The sequence below is a fragment of the Manacus vitellinus genome, unplaced genomic scaffold (genome assembly GCF_001715985.3).
Source record: "Manacus vitellinus isolate BGI_N305 unplaced genomic scaffold, ASM171598v3 scaffold_69_pilon, whole genome shotgun sequence".
Classification (NCBI taxonomy): Eukaryota; Metazoa; Chordata; class Aves; order Passeriformes; family Pipridae; genus Manacus; species Manacus vitellinus.
The window spans coordinates 658,917-685,882 of record NW_021940749.1 but is presented as its reverse complement, the minus strand read 5'-3'; the positions used below and the strand labels follow the sequence as shown (position 1 = coordinate 685,882).

Here is a 26,966-nt window from a genome sequence, read left to right as displayed (position 1 = left end):
CAGAAGAACATTGGATTTGTATTTCAATACACTGTCAACATGTTTTTCATTTTCATTCATTCCTATATGTCATAATTCTTTTTCCTAGGAAAATTACTTCGGGGAAGATGACATGTACACTGATTTTGAGGAGGTTATTTCAAGCCCTGTTTTGTCCCTGTCAACATCCTCAAGCTCTGGCTGGACAGCTGTTGGAGTGGAAAATGATAAAAAAGAGAATGAAAGTTCAGTCAAACCAGTTCACCCTCTCACTTTACGCCCCTGGGATATCACTGTGCTTGTTAATTTGTACAAAGTGCATGGGCGATTACCAGTGGTAAGTGCTTTAAAATCCTAAAATAATTTGCTTTATTTAATTTATTTATTTTTTTTAGTTTCTTAATCTGGAGCTAAATTTAATTCCCTGGAATGTTTATTCACTGTGGTGCTTACCAAAGCGTGTGTATACTCTCTGCTGAAACCGTGGCTAAGCTGATTTGAGACATCATTTGTTTTGCTTATCTGGGAGGCAGAACTGGATAATTTTTTATATGATTTTTACTCACTGAACTTAATTTGTGTGATATTTTCGATTGACCATTATGATTTCTCTGCTAATTAGCAAATCCGTCTTCTAATGGTGCACTCTGCTGTGTGCAGCTGTACTCTGAGAGGTCCCCAGGAATAAAAGATTGGATTTGCCCAAATAGTCTTGAATTGCTGTTTATGCAATTGTCGAAAGTTTCACAGGCTTCTTTTTGAGTATCCACCTGAAGGAAAATTATCGTGCTTCCTACTCAGAGATTTGCCACTAATCTCAAAATTTCAACCGTGTTGTGTATTTTCTGAAACAGGTGTGGTTATTTTTCATTTTAGCATTGCAGTCCAGATGGTCCAGAGTGCCCTACAGCTTTCTTGGAAAGGTTGTGTTTCGAGATGAAGAAAGGATTTAGGGAAACAATGCTTCAGCTTGTATTGTCTCCAGTGAATCTGTTTCTTAATGACAACTATCAGGTAGTCAGTAATCTGATTTTTACATGTATGTGTCTGTATTGTGGAAGTTGTGTTGATCTTAAAACTGAATTCCTTTTTGTTTGGAACTTTCCTGTTGGTAAATCCTGTTTTAAAATCTTTATTTCTGTCCAGTTTGCATTTTAGTGAAATGCACAAAAGACAAGATTGCATTTCCTTAATTGTGCTTAAAAACATTTTGGAGAAGGTTCTGTAGGAAATATTATTTTTAAGAATTTTTTTTTTTTCCAAGAATTGCCTTTAACTCCCTTGTCCTTGACAGAGACCTGCAGTGGATGAGGTTCTTCGGGAGGGTCACATCAGCCTGTCAGGGCTGCAGCTGAGGGCTCATGCCATGTTTTCAGCAGAAGGTCTGCCCCTTGGAAGTGATACTTTGGAATATGCATGGCTCATAGATGTCCAGGCTGGGAGCCTTACAGCCAAAGTTACAGCACCACAGGTACCATCTAAAAACTATTTACTTTGAAGTATTACCTTTCTTCTTTCTTCTAGAACTGGTATGGCATGGATTTTTGGAAAGCACGTGGTCTTAGCTGGATTTGGATGCATCTGTGCCTTAAGTAACCTTTATAGTTTGAAAATCTAATAATTTCTATAAATGGATAGGAGGTGCCAAATGAAGTATTGTCCAAGTCACGTTATAAAGTCGGAGACAGTGCTGCTGCTCACTGCATAAATTCTGCTGCTTGGTCCCATGGGAACACAGTTTGCTTTCCCAGTACTGGATCTTATTAGTTCAGTCTTAGCACTAACTCCTTTTAGTTGTGCCATTTTTTTTTCCAGATAGATGAATGGCTCCAAGTGATGATGGATGATAGATGAATGTATCCAGGCAGATCACTGATTTATTTCTGCTGTGATCTGCCAGTTCTTTAAAGAAGTTTGCTTTGAGGCATGAGAAAAGTACATAAATTCTATTTACTAATTACTGCTTACTTTGTTTATTTTTAATTTTTTTAAGGCACTTCTAAATCCTCTTGTTCCTGTAAAAATGGGCATTGTTTTCTAGGATTGAACATGTCTCACCATGAGACTTCTGAAGCAAATAAAATCAAAATAAGGCACATAAACAGGAAACAGGTTCAGTAAATCTAAAGAACAGACTCCAGATACAATTTCATGCTATATGTACAGACATTAGTAGTGATATTTCCCAAAATGCTGCCACTGATTTAAATAATCTGTAGTTTTTTTACTGCACTGCTTTGTGATTTGAAATTAAACATAGATGATTCAAAGTGCTCTAAGGTTAAAGAACATTTCTAAATGCTTAATGGAACCTAAGGATTTTCTTTCCTTATAAAGCCATTCTCAATTGCATGCAGCATCTAGGGTTTTTATTTATTTTTAGTTGTCAGCACTGCTATGGAGCAGAACTTGAATTTGCTGTTTCAGGGTCATTGGCTTTTTTCCTCTCATAGTGTGATGTATTGTAAGAACTTGTGAAGGGACAACACTAAAGGGAGGAGGAGAGGTTTTGTGCAGGACAGTCACAGCTGTATTAAATTCCATTTAAATTACTGCTGATTTTAAGTGCCCTTTCCTTTGGCTAGCCAAAGAAAACCCATTTCCCTCTCACAACAGAGGCAGACAGTCATGAATCATTTCCTTTATGAGCGAGCTAACTCTATAAAAGACTTAAATCAACAATAGGCTAATTAGTAGGTCTAGCAAGAATCAGCTGTGCTCTGTTGAGCCACTTTACATTTGGAAAGCACTCCTCTGCTTTCCAAATGTAACTTGCTTACACATAAGCAAGTTTGACATTTAAATTATGAATGGTAGTAAAGTACTTTGAGGTATTCTTTGTGGTAAAGTGTGGAGACCTCTGTCTTTACAGTGAATTTCTCAGTTTGTAACAGGAAAAGCTGTTGCCTTTTATTAGGAAATAATTTAGGAAATTGTTTCATGTCACAATGTTTTCCGTGAAAACATTTGCGTGTTATGGTGCACACAGGAATAAAAATCAGGAAACAGCCTTTGTGTAAACAGACAGAATGGTATGGTGGGCTCTTTGTTTTTACCCCTGCCCACCTCCCAGCCTTTGGTGTTGTTCTTTCAGCTCTCCATCGAACACCAAAAGTTCAGTTTGCATAGGTGCTGTTAGACAATGTGCTGTTGTTGTTTGCTTGCAGCTGGCATGTCTTCTGGAGTGGGGGCAGACCTTTGTATTCCATGTGGTGTGCCGGGAGTTCGAACTGGAACGGCCCAAATCCGTAGTAATTTGCCAGCACGGGATTGATCGTCGGTTCTGTGACTCAAAGGTACCCTTTCATCCCTCTTAATTGCTCACCATATGTGCACAGGGTCTTTGGAACAGTTCAGAAATGGAGCCTTAACGTTATCAGGACATGTGGAGTGTATAGATTGAATGTTTCCTTTGATAAATGAGAATTATGTTTTAAAAGAAAAATGATTCTCGTTGGATTTTCCCGTGGATACACACAGTGGAAGCCAGGAGAGCCAGCTGGGTCCACTGACATTGCTGGACAGAAGAATTAAACATGCACAAGGGAAAATGAACCTCAACCAGAAACACCCCATCATACCCATGTTGACACTGTAGAATAAATAACTCCTTGTTGCTCTAGTATTAGGCCTCTGAACAGAACATAAATGAAAGGATTGGCACAAATTAAACTAGATGCTTAAATGTATTTTCCTTTTTTTTTTTTCCTTTTTTCCAGATGAATTGTGTGCCTGGGCCATGCCCAACATCTGATGACTTAAAGTACACGATGACACGCTTGGCCATGGATGGAGCAGATCTGTACGTGGTAGAACATGGCTGTGCCACCAATATAAAGGTAAAAATATTTCTCTTAACAGCACTTGAAGTGCTTCTTTGTCAATAGAGTTCTTTGCATTTTTTGATAGAATAGGTACCTGAATTAATTGCTTGCTTACATGCAGTGGACTAAGCAGAATTTCTGAAATTTGAAGTGATGAAAGGTTGGCTTGGACTGGGCCAGGAGTAGGTCAGTTTGGTTTCTACTCATTAGTTCCCTTAATGATTTTGGAAAATGGCAAGGAGGAGTATTTATCTGCCAAAGTAAGAGTGGAAGCTGCAGGAGTGGTGTAAAAAATTCAGAAAACGCTGGGCAATGTAAATCTCAGTGTTTTTACCTGAGAACTACTAAGAACTTGTGCTGTGAGTTGGTAACTCAGCAAAGGAAATGATTGCTATGGATCCTGTACAAGTCAGTGCTTAGGAACACATGATCCTCTTGTGGGATACAGCTCTTTGATTTAAGAGGTATCTTTGATAGAGAAGGGAGAAGTGTTAGTGCCACTGCCTGACTGAATCTTCTGTTCAAAAAGAGCTGTGCAGAGAAGAGCTGAAATTCTTCCATTATCCTGCTGCACAGGAAAATCTGGGATAATTTACTCAGTGTAGCAAAATACAAGTTTAGAGGCAACTGAGTTATGGCAACAACAGAAAAGAAGAAAACTGCTATGCTGATGTAACTGACTAAGAGTTGTGCTGTTAGTTAATAAATTCAGTCTTAAACAGTAGACTTAAAATGTAAGGTTTTGGGCACGGCTTCACATTACGAGCACGAATCTATGATAATTATTTTAGGCATTTTTTTAATGACGTGGTATCTCATCATTTCAATGGCTTGCTGCCCTGTGGCAGTAAAAAAATATATTTGAGCCTCCAAATTCTTTTGAATCCAATATTAAAAAGCACCATCACAAATATTAACTGTGTCTGCAGGCATAAATATGAATGGCAATATTTTCAAAGGCAGCTTAATAACCTGAACCACTCTAGAAAATTATATCCTGAATGTGTTTCATTCAAATTTAAAAAAAAAAAAGGTTTCCAGTGCTTCTTTATAATCTGTGACAGAGATGAGAAGTAATAATTTAATATTAACCCTGTGGGTTGCTCCTCCATGGCTGGGTTATGTTTCAGCTTTTCCTGCTTTCAAGTTGGAAACTCGAGCTGAAATTTCAGGTGCTCCATGGTGACTTTTTGGAAAGGACTGAAACTGTGCAGGAAACTTGGTCCAATGTCTTGAGATTATTTGAATTCTGAAGCATGTGGCAGGGTTATGTTGTGGTTGTTTTAGTGTACACCAGTGTTGGGGAGGATTGATATGGTCTGGGCAGGTGGCTTAGTTTATAGTGACCAGTTTTCCAGGAGGGCTAAAGCAAGAGCTTTTGGATCATCTTTGATGGGCAACCTCCTTTTTGATTCACCAAAACTACTGGAATTGCATCAAAACAAGAAATAAAGAGTGATCATTAGAAGCTACTATAACACAATTCATATGGATCTCAGTTAAGGTTTAGGATCTGGAATTTCTTGAGTTTTGCAGTGGTTAACATGGTTGTCTCATTGAGGTATTTATTAATTGTACAGCTAATACAGTTTTGTATTCAAAGTAAATAATTGCAGTTTTAGTCTAAGGACATAGCATGATATGTGTAATATCAAACAATCTGATTTTGCAAGTTTTCATTTCTCAGTTTTTTTCATGACAGTGAAGAAGTTAATGATTTAATTTTTTTAAAGTTTCATTACAACATCTGTCCAAAGTTGAGCTTTCTTTTTTGATCTGTTTACAAAGACTTCTAAGTAGAGATTTTATTTATTTTTTAAAAACTGGTGGAAATTAATTTCTAAACTTGCTTTCTTTTGTGCATGTGCTTGCCTGCATATAAAACTGCTTCTTTGGAGAGAATAATTCACAGAGATCTTTTTGGACTATGTGGTATGTGGTGTGTTAAGTGGTTTAAGACTACCCTCTCTTTGTTTTGCTTGCAAATAAACAGAGTTCATGCTTTAAATCCCGTTTTCAGATGGGTGCCATACGCATTGCCAACTGCAACCTGCACAACCAGTCTGTTGGAGAAGGTGTCAGTGCTGCCATTCAGGACCTTCAGCTGAGACAGTACGTGGAGCAGGTGAACAACTGCAGGACTGGTCTCCAGCCCATATTAAGGAGGGCATATTGGCTGGAAGCTGGCTCTGTCAACCTGGGGCTCATCACTGCTGACATTGCTCTGGCTGCAGATCATCCCTCCAAACACGAGGTGCAGAGACACTTCTTAGAAACGCACGACAACCGAACTAAGAGGTGAGAGACACCATTGAAGGAGGTGCATTGGAGAGAGAGAGATCTTTTCATCTTGCTTTTGCTGAATTTGAACGTGGTCATGTATCTGTTTTCTGTTTTTCTGCCTTTGTAGGTTGTGGTTTTTGTGGCCTGATGATAATTTGAGAAACAAGAGAAGCAAGAACAAGTGTGGCTGTCTCGGTGGTTGTCGATTCTTCGGCGGCACCTTAACAGGACTGGATTTTTTCAAACTTGAGGAGCTGACACCTTCAAGCAGCTCTGCTTTCTCAAGCACAAGTGCAGAATCTGATATGTTTTACGGGCAGTCTCTACTGCAACCAGGAGAATGGATAATTACTAAAGAGATTCCTAAAATTTTAGATGGTGAGAATGCATTGTACTGTGTTTTTATTTTATTTTGGCCAAACATATAATTTCCTAACTTTTTATAATGTTTACAATTCTGGTTAATAACTACAACTACTTGTGTTCTTGTGGCATGGGCCCTTCTAAGAGCAGACAGAGCTTTAAAGTAGTAAGCAAGCTTTCATATGCTGAATTTTTATATTAACATGCAACTCCTTTCCGAGTAAAACCCTTTCTTTTTGACTTGTCTGTTCTGCTTATGTAGAAAGCAGCCTACCAAGACAATCTGATGTTTTGATGCTGTGATGTTATTAATTTTTGTTAGTACAACATGCTAGGATGCTTTTATTTAATGAGGATTTTTATTTCAGTGGGCAAGGAAGAGACCATTACAGGTGTGTTGTCGGATACTCAATTCTCCTTTTCCGTTTCTGATCCTAGGGAAAGCAAATGGTGTGAAAAGGAAAGATTGGGATTGCAGATCTATGGGTATAGAAATGGAAAGGAAAGCACAACACCTAAGCCTCCAAGTGCCGTTGCGCTCCCACAGCTCCTCATCTTCTTCCGAGGAAACGAGCAGTTCCAGCGCTGCACTGCCCTTGCTGGCAGGGGAGAAGGACAGCCCCTCATCCACCACGGAGGATCACCTGGGACAGAAGGAGTTCTTGTCTGCTGCCAAAAGGGAAGATGGTCATGGAAGGTTGGTACTCTCTGAATATGGAAAATAAGCCCTGGATTTAGCAATTTATAAAGCATTGGTTGTTTTTTAATGGTGCTGCTGAAGTACATTTCCTACTTTGAATGTCAGTTTGGATCCCTGATAGGGGATGATTAGCTGATAATGGTAGAAAATCCAGCATGTAAGATGGCAGCACTTGCTGTTAATGTTTGTTTTTACATCCTCTCTATGTAGATAAATGGACTAACAAATGGCAGAATTTGGTGTATAATGAGCATTATGAAACTAATGACCACGCTAATAGAAAGTCGCAGAACCACTGATGCATCTGACGGCTTCTGTAACGTAAAAAGAGAAGCATTAATTACAATATAAGCAAATGAACCTGTGATTTCTGTTTCCAGTGTTGCAGTTGAGGCTGCAGAGGGCCGTCCTGCGTCCCCTGGCAGCCAGGAGAGGCCGGTTGGGCAGTCTCCCATGAGGTCCCCGCTGAAGCGGCAATCGTCCGTGTGCTCCGCCCGGCTCGGGAGCACCAAGAGCCTCACGGCCGCCTTCTACGGAGACAAGCAGCCTGTCCCCGTGGGGGTGCAGTTCAGCAGCGACGTGTCTCGCAGTGACGAGAATGTCCTGGACTCCCCAAAGCAGAGGAGGAGCTTTGGTTCTTTTCCATACACCCCCTCTGCAGATTCCAACTCGTTCCACCAGTATCGCTCCATGGACTCCAGCATGTCGATGGCCGACAGCGAAGCTTATTTTTCTGCAGCAGAGGAGTTTGAGCCAATAAGTAGTGATGAGGGTCCAGGAACATATCCAGGGAGGAAGAAGAGAAAAAAGCAAGCTCAGAAAACTGAATACAGTAGAGGGTCTATTTATCATAGTGTGGAAGGGCCCTTAACAAGCACAATCCATGGAGAAATTAGCCAAGATATGAAAACGTTGCCAATGAAGACTCACCCTTCACAGGCTTCGTTCGTTTCAGCTCTGGGAGGAGATGATGAACATGTTGATAATATGTATGTCATGGACTCTGAGAAGACTGTGGAACGTGAGCAAATAACTTCCCAGCAGCCTGTAATGGCATGTTACCAAAATTATCTTACACAGTTCCAGGTGATCAATTGGTCAGTAAAGCATCCAACTAACAAAAGAACTTCAAAATCCTCATTACATCGCCCTTTAGATCTTGACACACCAACGAGTGAAGAAAGTTCATCCTCTTTTGAGCAACTTTCTGTCCCAACTTTTAAGGTATGGAAGATGGAGGAGTAGAGAAAGGAGTAAGAACTCAAAATAACTTAAAGTTGCTTAGTACACCTGTTGTGTAAATAAGGCTACAAGAAACTTGAAATTTCTTTGCTTTTTGTTGAGGAATAGCTTGAATTTTTGACTTCAGATCATGGGGCTGAGTGGCTGGGAAGTTGTGGACAAGAAAAGATGGAGTTAGAATTCAGTGGATGAGATGTGTGTTCTGAATGGTCATTATTGCTCTTAAAAATGCTGCCTGTTGAATGATATTTATGTGAGTTTTGTTTAAAATATGTTGTATAGAATTTCAGTAGGAGTACATTATACTGATCAAGTATAGTCCTGGCTCTAAGTGCTTTATTTCAGAGTAAAATTGAAACTCAGATTTAGCAAATGATTTTTTTAAATGACAGAAGCATACATGCTTAAAGAAGGAGCTGAAAAGAAATACATCAAAAATAATGGAAATGACTTGATAAAAAATAGGTGTCTGACCTCTGGAATTCAATTAGTTTTGATTTTGCAGGAAAAGCTTTGTGTTCATGCAAACCTTTTGTAGGTTAGTATTTGAGGGTTTTTTAAAAGCAATGAGTCAATGTTTATCTAAAAACTTCACAGTAATCTCTCAAGTAATTTAAAAAATAAACCTAGGAGTTTCTGTATACTGTATTGGAGAATCTGCCTTTGAGGGATTCTTTCAAGAAAAAAACTGCAAATGGAATGTTTGAAGACTCCTTGGTGGTTTTTTTTTTTTCATGTAGGGAAGGAATGTAATAAATTTCTTTGCACTCTTATCTTAGATTGTTAAACAGGGTCTCACAGCTAATTCATTACTGGACAGAGGCATGCAGCTCACAGGATCAACATCTAAGTAAGTTGAATACTGTCTAACATTATTAGCATATTTTTTAAGAGTAGAGTTTTCCTGATGCTCTTTTTAAATATTTTGGCTCTTGCTAGCCCGTCCAAAATTTGATTTATAGCAGTAGTTTTCAGTACCAGATATATTTTAGAACAGGATATTCTATTATGAAATATTTGGGTTTGGTCAAAGAGAAAATCCACATTAAATTATTTCACTTGTATGTTTTCAAGATTAAAAATGGCAATTTAATTTAGATAAATTTGGGAGGTGGTAATGGCAAGTGCCCATTGCATGGCCAAAAGCTGAACTTGAATCTAGGGATTGCCTGGGATTATATTTGTGTACTTTCTAAGCTATATAGTAGAAGAAACCTACTAATTCTAATAAGAATTAAAATGATACCAGTACACTTTTGGGTTTTTTTGGGTTTTTTTTACAAATCCTGATTATTAATCTGTATTTGTCCTGTTTAGCACACCTTACACTCCTTTGGATAAGAAGTCTGCAGAAAATACAGATGATGAAACAATCACAGAGGAATGGACATTGGATCACCCTGTCTTCCAGACACGGACAACAGCAATAGTAGAAGTGAAAGGAACTGTAGATGTAGTTCTGACTCCTCTGGTAGCAGAGGCACTGGATAGGTAATTAATTTTATTTTACTACTGCAATCTATGCTAAAAATGGTCTGAAATCAAGGTTTGGGTTAAAAGTATTGAATACCGTAGCTGATGGAGCGGGAGGGCCTCGTGCCCAGCGAATGAAATTCTGCATTTCCCAGCTGGAACAATGTTCTGCTCACCTGGGAGGTGCCCTTTATGTCTGTCAGTGCTTATTTTTTTTCCCCTGTGGTGTTAATGACACAAGATTGATGGTGTGTCACGTGAAACTGGAAGCTGAAGTGGTCTGCTGTGGCTTGTTCCCCCTCCCAGGTACATCGAGGCGATGGTGCACTGCGCCAGCTCTCGCCACCCGGCAGCCATCGTGGATGATCTGCACTGCAAAGTCCTGAGGGATGCTGTGCAGAACAGCAAAACCAGCTTCTCAGAAAATGTAAGGAAGGGAACAAGGACTTGGAAGAACGCACATGGCTTGAAAGAATACTCTTTTCTGTATTTTACATAGAAAAAGCTTTCATTTAATTCAGTGTTTTGAGATATAGTAGCTAAATGCTATATTAATTTGGAATACATGCTTATTTTTATCTTGTGCCTAATGTACATGCATTTCTATAATCAACTGTTATATACTGTCAGTGACCAGAAATCTCTCACAGGACTGAAGTGAAGTTTTTCTGTTTTGGACAGCCTAGTCATAGGTACAGTAATTTGCATGAGATCAGAGCGTGCATTCTGTTCTTTGAAATTACTAAAACTGATATTCTCAAGTATTATATTCATATCAGCAAGACTTTATTTATTATTTTACAGTAGTTAGGGAGAGCTGTGAATGTGCCTGTGGGTTTTTTGCAGTTCACTTGATACCTTAAAAAATTAATGTAGCTTGAAAAGAATTGTATGGTAGTTCTACAGAATTAGGAGTCCTTTCTGTCCAAGGTAATGACCATATTTATATTTTATGATTTCTTAGACTTCACAATGTGGCAGACAGTAATTATTTGCTTCATAATGAGTTCTTTTATACAACTTAGATATGTAGAACTCAAACTTTCAGTTGGAATCTGGTCATTAGAAAGTTTACTGCAGAATGGCATTACTGCCCTTATGGATCTAGACCTATTGTAAGTGCTACAGCCCTTGCTCTGGAAATCATGATATTGTGATATAAATGAAGTTAAAATCTCTTGCTGCTTCAGTGCTAATAAACTGTCCTGTTACTCTTGAGCTTAGTAGCTCTGAGTTTCAGTGCTAACAACTGATTTTTCTCCCCCCTTCAAGTTATCCTCGAAGCAGGATATCAGAGGAACAAAAATAGACACTACCACCACAGGAACAACAAACCAGGGACCAGCACAGACCAATCTCTCCCTTAAGCAAGATAATGTGACAATTAAAGGTCTTCAGGCCAATGTTACGGTACCAAAGGTAACAACTTTTTGTTTAGCTTATTAGTAGACATGTGCCTCAAAAATTACCCTTAGTTTCTATCCCTGTTAGTTCCCCAAAAGCTGAGAAGTACAAGACAAGATGGTATCAGAAATTAGTGATGTCTGCTGTGACATGTTTTTCTAAATTTCTTTCCTCTTTGGTGGAATTTTTTTGTCTAGGTGAACCTGTGTTTACTACAAGCATCTGTGGATGAATCCCCAGGGGTTTCTTCCAGCAAAACCGTGACTCACGTTTCGTTGGTAGCTTTGTGTTTTGATAGAATTGCCACACAAGTTCGTATGAACAGGTAAGAATAGCACATAGCACTGTTTGTAATAAACTTCAAACAAAAATAATCAAGGGGATTATGTCCAGCTGAGATCTGCTTCATTGGTTTTTTTTCTCCTTTATATTCAAAGGGGTATAGTTGAGGAGGCTTCAAACAATGCAGAAACCGGGAGGAATTCTGTCACATTCGATCGTTACATCCAAACCAGCAAAATGCAGCCCCAGTCTTCTGGCTCACTGAGATCCAATTCTGGGGCAGAAAAAGGAAAAGAAATTGCTGCTAAATTGAACATCCATCGTGTTCATGGACAACTTAGAGGCCTTGATACAACAGGTATTAAACAATTCTTGGTCTTGATCTTGTAATTTGGTTGTGGTGTTTTTATCAACACAGATAAAAAGACTCTTAAACCTGGGGATTTTGCAGATACTTTAAAAAGAAGGTTAGTATGGTAACTGAATTATTTTCTGTTATTCTACAAAGTGCTGGATTTAAATGTATGCAGATTTAAAACTTATCAAGATAAACTTCTAAGCAGTTTGTGTGGCAGACGAGTCGCATTGTAAATATTGACCTGCACTGGTGGAATTTCAGGCCTGAGATCCTCTCCTCTCAGTTCATCTCTTTTCAGTTAGCAGTTCTTGTCACCTTACGTGGGGAACAAATTATTGCTTTCTTACTTCTTTCTAACACTTTGAAGATAGACATAATGTTCCTGTTGTCCCAGCAATTTCAGCATGACAAACTGTAGATTTTCAACTATAGTGACTCTAAAACTGAAAATGAGATCTGCCCAATGGACTTCCTTCTTGTTTGTTTTAAGGAACTGCCTTCAAGAAGCTAGGAATTACATTTTGCTATAACTCCTTATCCTGGAAAAACTAAGCAGGAAAAGATGATCAAAAGTAGAGGCAGTTCTTTGTTAGAACTGAGTCAGTTTTGATGCAATCTGTACTGGTTGGTGCCATGTTTTACTCTGTCCCATAAAGAATGAGAGTCTTTAGGACAGGAGGAAGTACTCTGTAAAGCAAGTGTGATTAAAAAATACACCATAAATAAATAAACAACAGACAGCCCACTGCTGTGCCAAGATGAGTGAGCAAATGGAACTGGAGGAAAACAAAAGCAATAAGAGGACTTTAAAATGGTGTAACTCCATTTTCACTTGGTGATGGGGAGAATCTCAGCAGCAGTTCCCTGTGTTGGGTATGCTGCAGGCATTCAAGAAGGCTAATTTTGGAATTCTAACCAAGAAAACTCATCATCTTCTGAGAAGTGCCTTTCTAAGGATCTTAGCATTCGGTGTAGACATCAAAAGTGAATATGGTTATAAATTGGAAGCAGAGAGTGAGGATTGGAAGGGATATGAAGTGACTCAGCGTAGTTCTTTTCCTCAGATATTTGACATTTAGCCCCTGTGTGACTTATTAGGGAGGAGGTATAAAATTATTTAAAATTTTTCATCTGGGAATGTCACTAAAAGAAAGGATTTATACTTAAACTACATCAGAACATCAAAGAAATGGAGGTGGCATAGTACCCTCCTGGATCTTTGACAGCCAAGTTCTTAATAAATTAAAAACTGCTTGAGTCTGGATTTTCTTGGGAATCAGTGAGACTTAGTGCTTTACATCTCCCCGGTGCAGACATAGACATGCTGCCAACCACGAAGCAGTCTTTGAATTAAATGTAGAACTTCATTTTTAAATATCCTTCAGTGCACTATATTATATATTATTATATTATGCCCATATTAACATACCAAGAGCAAGGTCTTTTTTCCTCCTTCTATGCTTCTTTTTTCCTTTCCTGTGCTTCAACTTTAATCTTTTTCTGTCTTTTTTTCCCCCCCTTCTATTTGAGGAATACTAAAGGAATAACACTCCCAAAACACTAAACTTCAGAGAGCTGTTTGAAGATGGAAAGTTTTTTTTCGTTTTGTAAACCAAGTAGTAAATATGTTTATTTTCACAGATATTGGAACTTGTGCAATAACAGCTATTCCTTTTGGGAAATCAAAAGTTCTTTTTACTTTGGAAGAGTTGGATGAGTTTGCTTTTGTGGATGAAACAGATCAACAAGCTGTTCCAGATGTAGCTCGGATTGGTCCTAGTCAAGAGAAGTGGGGTTGGATAATGTTTGAGTGTGGAATAGAAAATTTAACTATAAAAGGTAAAGCTTTTTATTATTTTGTCTGATAAAATTGTTAACAAGTCTATTGTTAGATCTTCCAGTTTAGCAATTATTTGATTAGAGATTGTTGAATACAGGTGGTACGAAATAGTACATGTCTGTGGTAACTAAATTAAATTAGGTAGGTTATACAGTAAAGGAACTTTTAATAGTAAATACCACTTATAACAGTATATGAAATAATTCCATATAAACTGGTTTCATCCGTTTCTGAACTTAAAATGAATTTGTTGAAATTGATGCTTTCACTGATCACTTAAATCCTGACCTTACCCACAGTAAGTGTCTGCATGTGAGGCCAGGCTTTTGCTTTGGGAGGGGAGAACTAGCTTCAAAAAGGAAAAAAAACCACAACAGTATATATGCATTGTCTGTCATACAAGTTATTTTTTTCAGGGAATAGTATTTAAAAACAGTTTTTATCTACTTGGAACAAACTATCAGAAGCTCGAAACTGTAGTGATAAATTCTTGTATAAAATGTTAATGCATCATGTTTAACCCAAATGGTGTGTATTTCTCCTCTTAAGTGCAGATCTTTTCTATGGGGTATAACTTAGAGATATTTATGCCCTGCAAACCTTTACAGTCTCGGTATTTTTGCAGGAGGAAGACAGTCTGGAGCAGTGTTGTATAATACATTTGGAGTCATGGGGAAATCAAGAGACACAGAGAGAGGTGGATTGCTTGCATCAAATAACTCTTCAGATTCCCCAACTGGTAGTGGTTATAATACTGATGTGTCTGAAGACAACCTCCCTTGTGATAGAATAAGTCCTTCTTCAGATATTAATGGAAATTCAGTTTCAGATGAGCAGGTATATCTTTCACCTTTTGCAAGATCTCTTGGCTTTGCCTTGGGAGAGTTACTTGACATCATTAGTTTATTTTTCTTTGCCTAAATGCACATCAAACAATTTTTTTATGAGCATGGTATGGTATGGTAGTGCCTTTCAGTGTAATAATTTTGGAAAACAATTTCACTTTTGACTTCGTCTTTCCTCTTTTTTAAGGATGAAGGTGTTGAATCTGATGATCTAAAAAAAGATATACCCTTGATGCCTCCTCCCCCCGACTCTTGCAGCATGAAGTTAACAATCAAAGAAATTTGGTTCAGCTTTGCAGCCCCAACCAATGTGCGCTCTCCAGCCCATATATATTCAAGGTATACTTTTGTCTGGTTTAAAAGAAAAAAAAATGGTACTTCTGCCTTGTTAAATTTCAGTCGTGTTTGGTAGATTCTGAATGTAATTTCAACAAATTTTGAAGCTTCTCTGGAAATTAAAATTTTGGATTATGTATTTATCACAGTAACTCTTTCTTCAGTTTTATATTGTTGTAATTTATATGGAAGTGTTGCTAGAAAACTTTTAGCTAGATGCAATTAAAAGAAGAAAAGGAAGATTAAAAAACCCAAACCAAACAGAAACCCCTCACTAAAAGCTTCTGGTGAGATGGAAATGTATGAAGGAGAAAGGCAGGGGAGGATATTTCTTTTGCACTATGAATTTCAGCATAAATGTTTGTTAAGATAGTTTTTCATATGGTGTATGTAGAATAAGCCAAATATGTCCATCTGTCAGTAGTTTAAGGTCAGTATAGAGCTATAAATTAGAAAATATTCCGGTAATATTCTTGCCTCAGCCCTTCAGCAACAGTCCTTTATGAGGGGTTGGTAACAGTTAACGTGGGAGTCAGGCAGTGATGGCAATTTCAAACTGTATGATTTCAGTAGGGAATACCAATGGGAAAAGGGAGGAATAGCAGTAACAAAAGTGGATGGAATCACGAGTGTGTGAATGACTAAAACAAAAACTGCCTTAGGTACTTGTAATGGTTTTGAGACTAAACCACCACAGGTACCTTTTGCCAGTTTTCACCTTCAGGGCAATAAATTCTTTGCATCAGTGTTCCACCTGTTTGACTGTCATTCACAACAGCACTGGAAAAATCTTGCTAATTACTGCTGCTGCCTGTGAACCCTAATTCTCTTTATTTTCCCTCATAGGCAGCTGAACCTCCTGAGCACTGCAACACCTGCAGTTGGTGCTTGGCTTGTTCCCATTGACCAGGTGAAATCGTCATTGAACAAACTGGAGACCGAAGGGACCCTGCGGATCTGTGCTGTCATGGGCTGCATTATGACAGAGGCTCTAGAGGTGAACTGTAAAATCCATAGGCTTATCAGGGCAGAACAGTGCAATAAGGAATATATACTGTTTGGAATTCTGGGTGTTTTCACTGACAAACTTACAGCACCTCTTGTGAACCCTTAGCTCCAGAACTGGTCACAAGAATTCACTGCCTAGTCCCAATAAATTTCAGAACCAAAAATAGTCAGGTGTTACTAGTGAGGAAGCCTTGTGCTTCTTACTCTCCAGAGTAAGAAATATTAAAGTAGTAAGAAATATGGCTGTAGTGCCTGATATATTTAATGAAATATTTTTGTCTGCTGTTTGTTTGGTTGGCACCATCTAGTGGGAAGATGCCCATTGTTGAAATCCTGTCTTGCACTGAAAAATTGATGTGTGAGGCTAGTTTTCTGCTGTACTCAAAAGTCATCCTTTGCAGCAGTCTCTTATTCCTGCCTCCCTTCCTATTTTTTTCTTTTCAACTACAACAAATAAATGGTTTCTTCGAAAATCTCAGCTAGCTTTGCATATATGTCTGTTAGTCCAGAAGTAACTTTATAAAGTCTGCTATTTGTATCCAGGCTTTTGTTTTATTACTTCATATAAACAGATAAGCATCAAGTATGATTTTTCACATACACTGTTGAAAGTAAGGTGAGTATCCATGTGGCAAATCTTTGTTTAAAATGGGTTTAGAGTTTGTTGTATCACGGGTGAAATCCTGTCATTCGTGCTCATGTTCTCTTTGCAAGGATGTTCCTATGCTGAAAATTGTTTTATTTTATTCTAGAATAAAAGTGTGCACTTCCCTCTGAGAAGCAAGTACAACAGGCTTACCAAGGTGGCTCGTTTCTTGCAAGAAAATCCTTCTTGTTTACTGTGTAATATATTGCACCATTACCTTCATCAAGCAAATTACTCCATTATTGAGGATGCCACCATGGTGAGTTACCCTGTAAAACTGGAAAAAGCTCAGTCTTTTAGTTTCAAATGTACCAATTCTACTGTCTTAAATTTGGTAACAGTTTAAGGAAAGTTAACAGGCAAGGAAATATAACCCAAACTCCTATATATCTTCAAAATGATAAGTAGATATGGCTTCTCTCATGTTGTTTGCTTTCACATCTGCCATTTTTGTTGTGGCCTGTATATATGCATAATGTTTATCAAGCTGTTTTATTAGTAAATACATGACAAATCATAAACCAAACAGGCATGCCTTTAAAATTATTAATGGCCTTTTCTATCAGATTTCATTGCCTCTTTATCAGATTTCACTGGCCTTTTTATCAGATTTCATTTTTCATGGTTTTAAAACTGAATAAATCTCAAGTTTAAAGCAAGTGCATGAACCATTTAGCTTATTCCAGATGCTCTCCTTGGAACTAGTTTTCATGTCTTGTAGAAATACTGGGATAATGCAGACAGTGTAAGGAAGGAACTAGAATTGCACAAACTTTAAGGCTTAAGAATCATGATGCCTTTAGAATGTAAATGCCTAGATTGTAGTGGGAAATAGTTGTTTGAACAAACATTAGGCATAAGGAGGAGTGTTTATTCCTGATTTTGTGTCATTTTCATAATCCAATTCCACAGCTGTCAGCTTTAAACACTCTGGTTTTCAACATGATTCTGTGATATTCAGCTGAGAGCCCAGTGATCAGAAATAGCACAGTTTGTGGCAGAAATAGCACGGTTTGAATTACGGTCAAAATTATGAGATTTTTTTTTTTCTTTAGGACAATTCAGTGATGTAATCAAAACAATCCCTATTTTTGGCCTCAAATTTATGTTCTTAAAATAATGCTTACCAACAATGGGGAAACCATCATCTTTTCAATCTCAGTTTTGTTTCTACAGTCAGCCTAGCGTTGCTATGAATTTTAGTCTGTAGTTCAGAGCCTTATAATTACTTAAGTACTTTTATATTAACAAACCTGTTTCCTGTTGTTTATTTTTGGCCCCTCAGGTCATGTAGATAAATGTGTCTACTATGTTCAATGAAGCTGTAATTTTTATCTCTCAGCTCTTTGGCTTCTTCTATCTGAATTGCCGTGGCGTGGTGCCAGCATATTTGTCATAAATCTCTTGAGCACAAAGACTTAAGGGAGCTTTGACTTTTTTTTTCCCCTCCAAGTTTACTTCAAAATGCTGTGATGTAAATTTTAATTTATCTTTTCTTTTTAAGAGCGATGGCCTTCCTGCCTTAGTGACTTTAAAGAAAGGTCTAGTTGCCTTAGCAAGGCAGTGGATGAAGTTCATTGTGGTAACCCCAGCCTTTAAAGGAGTCAGCTTGCACAGACCAACCCAGCCAGTGAAACTGCAGCCAAATGCCTGCCACGAGCATGAGGATGGACTTGGATTAGACAATGGAGGGGGGCTTCAGAGTGACACAAGTGCTGATGGAGCAGAATTTGAATTTGATGCAGGTACTTTTGTGTTCTTCTGCTTCCATAAAAAATTCATGTAGACAAGCAGATCCTCTCAGAGCATTTGTAATTTCTTTAGTTTTAATGCTTGAATACATTATGTTTTTCATTTTTTAGAATTATCAAGCTTCTTTTTTAAAATCATCTTCATGCTGAAGCTGCTGCTACCAATTATAATTATAGTATTACAATAATTGGTACTTGTTCAGGGAAAAACAAAACAGGGGACCTCACTTTCTTCACATGCTTTGTCTTGTTATTTCCTGCACAAAACACATCAACTTAATTATCTGCTACCTTGGAATTAGGATTTTTTTGTGCAGGTTCTGACCTTTGTTAAGAGTTGTAAGATGCAATTCTAATGAATTCTTCCAGGCATAGCTTTAAACCTACCTTCTTATTTGTTCTTTGTGAAGACATTTTCTCTTCTTCTTTTTATTCCCCCCCACCATTTTTACTACTTAAATGGTAAATTTCTATTGCCATCTTACACGTTCCCAATTTGAAATAAGCTGCTGATTTAGCTTTGTTTTTGATCTATATCAAAGCATCTATAACAAAGCATTTAGGTTTGTATTTGATATAGAGCTGGCGTAAGAGCTGCAGAAAGGAGGGGCATAAATAGATAGATGTTGTTTGAGCACTCTTATTTTGTTGAGTTCACTTAGTTATTTACATTAACTGAGGAAAAAGTAGTTTCAAAAATCAGGAGGAGAATCTGCTTTTAGTTAAAAGCCTGGCAGCAGTTATCAGCTTAAAGAGAGCAAACTCAAAGATGTTTCTGTGTGACACTTGTATGTAATCGTACAATATGATGGAAATTTTTACTCCCTTCTCTAAAATATCTGCTTTGGTTCAGCAGAAACACTTGGATCATTAAACCAAATGCAGTAGGCCCATGTCTGAAGTTTTCTCATTTGTCTTAACATTGCCTAGACAGCTGTGTGTAGGTGTGTGTCAGAATTTGGAAGTTCATGACTGCCTGTAAATAAACGTGCCTAAAAATAGATAATCTTGGTTCCCCATATATATAAAAATGAGGAAAAATGGTTTTGCTTGGTTGCAGCCACTGTCAGTGAGCACACGATGCTCTTGGAAGGAACAGCCAACCGCCCTCCCCCTGCCAGCGGCTCCTCTGGGCCTGTCACTGGTGCTGAGATCATGAGGAAATTATCCAAGACTCACACTCACAGTGATTCTGTTCTGAAAATAAAGGTGAGTTTCTAGCACTGTGCACGGGGGGAAAGTGGTTTGTAGCAGCTCTGTTGGCTGCAGATGAATAATCACATGTCTAAAAGGGAACTATAAGTGTAACACGTGGAAGGTATCCTCCTGACCTTATGGAAGTGATGCTCCATCAGTTGACTTATATTCTGCATCTGTTCTTTATTGTTTTTCTTGTCAGTTAATGTGAGGGACATGCTTAAAGCAATATATATGTGCATCACTTAAGGGTATGCCTAAACCTTTGTGTGTTTTCACCTATTTAGGGAAGCAGAAATGAGGATTTAACTGTCACGGTACCAAACCTAAGACTGACAAAGCTTTCCAATAACTTGTAGTACAGTTACTGTGTTCCAGTCTCATATTCAGACCGAATGTCCCTTCCTTTTTGCAGTTTACACAGTGCTTCACTGCTTTCTTTGCTTTCTCCCCAAAGGGCATACATCCATATCATTCCTTGAGTTACACTAGTGGAGACACAGCTACGGATTCCCCGGTGCACGTTGGCCGCTCTGGAATGGCCGTCAAGGAAAGTCCAAGGAAAGAGAGTCTGCTCAGCTACCTGACTGGGAGTTTTCCAAGCCTGCACAACCTTCTGGAAGGGACTCCTCAAAGAAGTACAGCTGCAGTTAAAAGCAGTTCTTTAACAAGAACAGGTATGATGTAGCCTATATAAGCTAAAGGGGGTATTGATTTGATTTTAATGATTTAAAAGAAGTACTATGTTGTCACTATGAAATATCATATTGGTTTAAAATCCCACCTCCTTCTTCCTTTCCCCCAAATAAAAATCATAGTTTTTAATGAGCAGTTCCTAGACATTGCTTCTAGGAAATGGTATCGTGCAGCAAACAGCAAGTGCATCAGGTTGGAAAAGAAATTACGACTAACAAAATACAGAAAATATTTTCCCTTTCCTTACCTTTAATTTTTGAGTTTATTACATAATTACTTAAGTGAGCCTTTCTGAAGGAATAAAGAAACGTAGTGATCATTCTGTATTTGTAATTTTTTTCTCGATCTTGTAGGTAGCTCAAAAAGTGGACTAAAACTAATATTCCAGTAGCTTAGTTTGCATTTAATAATTTGCAGATTTTTAGTAATGGTCTTTGGAACAAATGGGTTAGAAGTTCGAAATACATATATTGAAATGATTGTCTTCTATGTTATTGTTCAGTGTGGTGTTATCTGTTTTTCTTCATATGTAAATTATAAATTTGATACTGTATTTTCTCTAAACCCTCTCTCCTTTGCTGTCAGGGACTGAAATATTGTTCAGAAAAAAAGGTATTTTTGGTTTCTTAATGACTCCTTTCCTTTAATTCATGGTAGAGATGAACAAGTGCAACATCCACTAGTGTCATAGTGTAACTCCTGTGGTAGCACCTCTAGTGTTGTCTGACAAGTAACTTAGTGGAATAAACCTTGAGAATTAGGCTTTTGTAGTAAATAGATGTTGTGAGTAAAATTGTGCCATGTTCCTTGGTTTTGCTGACTTTGTTACAACAAATTCTAAAGCTCCTGATTTATCCGTGTAGGAAACACCCTGGCCACAGACATGTTGTCTGAGCACCCCTTGCTGTCTGAACCATCTTCTGTGAGTTTCTATAACTGGATGTCAAATGCTGTGGGCAACAGAGGAAGTGTGGTGCAGGAAAGTCCTGCTACTAAGTCTGGACACAACAGTCTTCCAACAGGTATTGCTAATTACAGCTGAATTGAAGAGGTGATTTTTTGGGAGATTGGCTGGTCCTGTGTTTGCCACACTCTGTTTGAAAGTAACTGAGCAAGTGACTTATGTTCAACAGAACTTAATCATTTCAAAATGCTACTTGTGGGACTTCTCAGCAGAGCAGAAAATGAAAAATTGTGATTTAAGCAAAACTGTTGTTTCCATTTCCCTCGCCCTGCCTCCAAAAATGTTGCTTTTTCTTACATTTGGAACTGTAAGTGTAGCTTCCAAAACCATGTGTAGCTGCCAAAAGCTAAGCCATAAAATCATCATCTGTTGCAGAGTTCCTTGGATTTCGTTGGCTATTTTTAATCTATGCCTTTTTTTTTTTTTTGTAGTTTGTACATTGGAATTCTTGCTCTTTCTCAGTTCAATTTTGAGACCAAACATAAACATTATTTTGAGACTAAACATAAACATTACTGCAGAGTAATTTAGGAATGGGAATGATTAACTGGTGTAAGGGAATAGAGAAAAAATATATTACTGGAAGTCTTATATGTATTAAAGAAACAGATGTGTAACAACTTATTGCAGCTTATTTCTTATTCTTGTAAGCCTGTCATCATTCATAATATTCAAATATGTTTTAATTTTCTTATTCACTAACACTATTAATAATACTTACTTTTCTTTTTCACTAACACTGTTTCAGCAATATCAGATTGTTTGTTTATCCTAAATACCACTTTTGTGAGGTTACAGACCTGACTGTGGCTCTGATTTTCTCTGTATATGGCATGTGTTAATCTTGCTGAATTAATGGAGTCGGTAGTGATAAAACTTGCTGTGGTGTTAGTGTTCCATGGGTATTTATTTTTCAGGTGTGGCACCCAATCTTCCTACTATCCCTTCTGCTTCAGACTTCAACACAGTGTTGTCCAGTGACCAGAACACCCTGGATGGCACCCACTCGCAGCACAGCACCAGTCAGGATGACATTGCAGGTGTGGAAGAGGGCAACCAGGGGTTTCCTGCTGTCCAGCTGGCAGATGCACAGGTAACTGGGGTTGCACATCAACAAATGGTGGAGCAAGAATATAGGAATAATCTAGACCATCAGAACTAAATCAGTGGGTTTTGGTTTGCAGGTTGTTTTCAAACCTCTCCTGAGTTACACGGGAATTCAGTCTCAGGATGCAATGCCCCTCTGCTACAGAATGTACTTCGGAGAGTACCTCTCCTTCTCAGGAACTCTGGACTGCCTCAGAGCAGATATTGTTGATTCAGACACAGCAAAAGAAAGGAAAAGCAAGCGAGCCCGAAGGTATGTTGTGAGATACTTGAAAATGTGTATATTGGTTAAAGAACACAAGGTATGTTTTTCGTGATGATACAGAATCCCAAAGCATTTCCCCAGAACAAGGAGCGGCCTTTATTCTTTTAATCTTACATCTTGTCTTCCTTTTAGAATATTTTTTTTTAATCTTTCTGTGGAATGGTGTGGGAATTGTAAGCATTGGAATCTCAGCTGCTTTTGAAAATTGGCGATTGGGGAAGGGAGAGCTGATGGGAATAATAGTGGGGGAAATTCCAGTGGCTAGTAAATGATGCTTTACAACTAATCCTGTAAATGATGATGTTAGTTTCTGTGTAAATGCTGAATCTTCCCCTAGGCCAATTTTGGGCAAGGCTTTAGGATATGATGGAGTGATTGCATGCCAAACTAAGTTTCACAGAACTGAATGATTGCTATGTCAGTAGCACACAGTATGAAACTGTAAAAGTTCATTTTATTATATTTAGAACTATGGTAAGAAGGTGATATTCTAAGGGAAATAAAAGGCTGTGTAAAAAACATATGACTCTCACTCTCATAAAAAGAAACAAAGCAGTAACTTGTACCATTTTTTTTTTTCCTTAGGCAAGGAGCTGTCAATCTTCCTCCTCTGGAATTCAAACCAGCTTTGATGTTGGAAACTTTCAGTATTAGTGCTGTTGTGATGGAGAAGTCCATGTGCACACCTCATAACTCCACCAATGCCCTCTCCTTCCACGACCTGAACAAACGCTATTACAACACCTTCCACTGCAATTTCACCATTTCCTGCCAGTCCATCAGCCAGCACGTGGACATGGCGCTGGTTCGGCTCATCCATCAGTTCAGCACCATGATTGATGACATCAAAGCCACGCAGACAGACATCAAGCTCAGCAGATACACAGCTGGATCAGCCTCTCCCACTCCTACTTTCAAAACCCGCAAGCACAGAGACTTCCGCTCCTCCGACTTCAGCCGCAGCTCCCGGGGGAGCCTCAACGGGGTCAACAGAGTGAACAACACCAAGAGCAAACGGACAAACAACGAGAACAACAAAAAAGAGTCTCGGAACAAGAATTCCCTGGGGAGGTCAGAACGAAGGACTTCCAAAGTGTCCAGGAAAGGGTCAAAAGACGTGGTTGACCACGTGACCATTCACATGGATGACTCGGACTCTATTACCGTGTCGGAACAGAGCGAACCTTCTGCTGAGTGCTGGCAGAACATGTATAAACTGTTGAACTTCTACTCGCTCATTTCTGATCCAACTGGCATTTTAGAAAAGTCTTCTGAAACTTTTGGGCCAACAGGTAATCCAAGGAATTAAGAACATGTGCTTTTGCTCAAATGTGTTCTTCTAAAGCTTGATCATAACTTAGTTTTTGGAGGTTGCCCACCCCGTCAAACTTGGATCAGAGGGGCTAAAGTGGTGAGGATGAGGGGGAGCTTGTAATTAGTTCACCAAGATGGTGTACAAATGAAAAGTTTTAACTTTTTTCACTAACTGTGTAGTGTGGATTGAGCTTGTTCATTCCAAGGTGCTGTTTTGTTTTCAAGGGGCTACTGGGAATTAGTGTATTACCATTCTGCTAAAATTTTTACCTTGAGAATGACTGACAGTAAAAAAAAATAATCTGTGAACCTGGCTGTGAGAGAAGGAAAGGTGAAATGCTGATTTTGGTTAAATCCCACAGAGATTACAGGTGCTTGGGCCATAATTTCACCTAAAGCTTTGAGATCTGGCATAATCATTGCTCTCTATTTCCGACATATTTTAGCAAAGCAGAGTAAATTTGAGAGCTGACAGCATCATTCTTTTTGTTGGTGAGCTTGGGCTGCTATAAATATACATAAGAACATATCTATGAATAGCAATGAAATCACATCACTCATTGTGCCTTGGATTGGCTTCACTTGGCATGGCATTAGGGTGGAAGGAGCGAGGCACAGGTGATTTGCCTAACACGATCCTCGGTTTCAAATACAAATACAAATCAGCTGTGCCAAGGATTTGTGGTGAATAATTCCTTAAACAACTCGTGGTGTTGCAGGTGTTCGGAGCCCGACTGACCCCGCCTGCAGAGTGGTGTTTGAGAACGAGCAGGAGAATGGCAGGAAGCGCAGCCTGGTGACGTCGGAGCCGCAGCACGTGACCCTCATAGTCTTTGGGATAGGCATGGTGAACAGGACCCACCTGGAGGCAGACATTGGGGGGCTGACCATGGAGTCTGAACTGAAGAGGATCCATGGCAGTTTCACCCTGAAAGAGAAAATGAAAGGTGGGATGAGCTACGATGTTCTCTGTAATTTAAAACTCACTGCCAGCTTTGCATGTTATGTGTGTGTGTGTAAAACGTGTGGTGGTAGTATAATAATATGCAGTAAGTTCTTTTAAAAGCTTAGTAGGATACTGAAGGATTTTAAAAGGATGCAAGATTTTCAGAAAATGCCATGGAGGAAATTCTATTAGAAGATATTAGAAGATAGTCACTCCTTTCGTTTTCTCGTCACAATTTAAATTTGATATTACTTAACATGAAAAAACTACTGTAACTGTAATTTTTCATTTACTTTCCTGCTACTATGTTTTTGCAAGCAGTAGGCATACCTGGAAGTATTTTACTGAATGAAATGCTGTTAAATACCTTTTTTTCTTAAAGATGTACTACATCAAAAGATGACTGAGACATGTGCCACTGCTCACATAGGAGGTGTCAATATTGTCCTGCTGGAGGGAATTACCCCAAATATCCAGTAAGTAGGAAGCCTGACAATTTAAAATTGTTCAAGTGCAGAGAAGTGAGTTTGTGTAGTGTTTCTCTTAAACTTCTAATTATTTTTGAAATTTATAGGTTCAAACCATATAAGATTTTTTAGGGAGTAGTTAACTTACTGGTGCTGATTATTCCCATTTAAAATCTATAGTGTTTCTTTAACAGTTATCTTTTTGAACTCCCATCATGCTCCATTCTTCATGTTATTTTTACATTTCAGATATGCCTTTTCCACCCTTTATATAATTGACACAACTTGGCAGGGGAGGAGGAGAGAATCACTTCTCGTGCATGGATGTCATGAATGACTTGCTCAGCATCCACATTGTTTTGGGTTTGGGTTTTTTTTTGCCAGGCTCACAAGCTCCAACAGGCCACACATTATTTTTCTTTGTTCCTAGCTGAATTTCTTTCTGTTTGAGTTGCAGAACAGCTGAACCACAACTCTTTGTTTTAGATCATCCTCACACAGTTTGGGTGTTAGCTGGGTAACCCCCAGTATGTGATCTGGTTTTAGAATATGATTGTTTTAGGAAAAGGGCTAAATAACATGACTTGAGTCTCTCTCTCTCTCCCTTGAATTCCTGGTTAGTTTGGAAGATGCTACAAAGAACGTAAAACACAGAGAATTTTATGATTTCCTCAGCCTAATTGCTTCCAATAACAGTGTTTCAGAGGCATAAATGAGAGTTTTAATCAGACAGTCATGAAGGGTTTCTGAAGGTGACTGAGGCCTTTCATGTCTGCCTTATATCATCATCTTACTGAGCTTCCATATAGGGAGGGTACAAAAGGAAAGGGGAAATACTGATACATCTTAAAAGCAACAAGAGCAAACAACAAACCTGAACAAACCCAAACCCTTCACCTTGGTAAATTTGAAAGTAAATGTCATATTGTGGGTTACAAGTAATTAACTGACTAATTTTGCATGGATGTTTATTCTTTATTTGCTTTTTTTTTGTTTTTCTTGCTTTCTCTTCAACCTTCATCTGTAGACTGGAGGATTTTCCTACATCTCCTACAAGCACAGCCAAACAAGAGTTTCTGTATGTCATACTATTATATTTAATAGTCTTGCAATTACCTCTGTGTCGTGTAGCTAATGGCTGCATTCCTACTGTGTGTGACTGTGTAGGAAGACTTTGCTTGAATACATTTTAGTTTAGCATTAGTATTACCTAGATAAGCTTTTAATGTAGCCTGCTAAATATCTGTCCAAACAGGCCTTTATAAATGTTAACAATCAAGCTGTGGGGGCTTAAAACTCTGCCTGTGCTTTTACTGCTAATGAAGGTGACCCTCTTCATGTCCCCCAGATCTCTACATGTGGGTGTTGGTCTCCCTCACAAAAGATGCAGTGTCTTCTTTGTATATTCAGTATTGCAATAATACAGGATTAACTTCAAACTGTCCTTATAGAAGGTAGCTCTGGAAGGAGAGGTGATGGACTGTAAAACTGCAAGTGATGTAGAGAAAATATCGGTATCTGTGTTCCTCTTTGTCTGGGAGCAACATGAAACCAGCAGAGAAGGAAGTACTTTTGTTCTTAATACATCACTGAGCAGTTGAATTCATTGCCTTCTGATGTGGTTAACAAAAGTATAAACGATTAAAAGGATTGCATAAATCCATGGAGGATAGGTC

General features: G+C 38.5%; 1 protein-coding gene across 11 annotated transcripts in view; it reads left to right on the top strand.

Moving 5' to 3' along the window:
* Positions 1-26,966, top strand: part of KIAA1109 (KIAA1109 ortholog) — a 90,768-nt gene that overhangs the window by 30,811 nt on the left and 32,991 nt on the right. For 9 of the 11 annotated variants that reach the window (XM_029964039.1, XM_029964040.1, XM_029964036.1 and 6 more), the window contains exons 20-49: positions 89-316; positions 856-993; positions 1,274-1,450; positions 3,147-3,275; positions 3,699-3,818; positions 5,824-6,101; positions 6,214-6,464; positions 6,888-7,146; positions 7,530-8,373; positions 9,171-9,241; positions 9,709-9,882; positions 10,171-10,291; positions 11,137-11,283; positions 11,466-11,593; positions 11,706-11,908; positions 13,550-13,747; positions 14,374-14,585; positions 14,781-14,932; positions 15,776-15,926; positions 16,690-16,842; positions 18,088-18,328; positions 19,395-19,543; positions 19,989-20,208; positions 21,091-21,249; positions 22,109-22,284; positions 22,376-22,551; positions 23,149-23,855; positions 24,597-24,824; positions 25,206-25,299; positions 26,318-26,368. In XM_029964039.1, the coding sequence (XP_029819899.1) occupies positions 89-316; positions 856-993; positions 1,274-1,450; positions 3,147-3,275; positions 3,699-3,818; positions 5,824-6,101; positions 6,214-6,464; positions 6,888-7,146; positions 7,530-8,373; positions 9,171-9,241; positions 9,709-9,882; positions 10,171-10,291; positions 11,137-11,283; positions 11,466-11,593; positions 11,706-11,908; positions 13,550-13,747; positions 14,374-14,585; positions 14,781-14,932; positions 15,776-15,926; positions 16,690-16,842; positions 18,088-18,328; positions 19,395-19,543; positions 19,989-20,208; positions 21,091-21,249; positions 22,109-22,284; positions 22,376-22,551; positions 23,149-23,855; positions 24,597-24,824; positions 25,206-25,299; positions 26,318-26,368 (6,335 nt within the window). The remainder of the gene's footprint in view (positions 1-88; positions 317-855; positions 994-1,273; positions 1,451-3,146; positions 3,276-3,698; positions 3,819-5,823; positions 6,102-6,213; positions 6,465-6,887; positions 7,147-7,529; positions 8,374-9,170; positions 9,242-9,708; positions 9,883-10,170; positions 10,292-11,136; positions 11,284-11,465; positions 11,594-11,705; positions 11,909-13,549; positions 13,748-14,373; positions 14,586-14,780; positions 14,933-15,775; positions 15,927-16,689; positions 16,843-18,087; positions 18,329-19,394; positions 19,544-19,988; positions 20,209-21,090; positions 21,250-22,108; positions 22,285-22,375; positions 22,552-23,148; positions 23,856-24,596; positions 24,825-25,205; positions 25,300-26,317; positions 26,369-26,966) is intronic. The other 2 variants (XM_029964034.1, XM_029964035.1) reach the window with 2 other exon arrangements.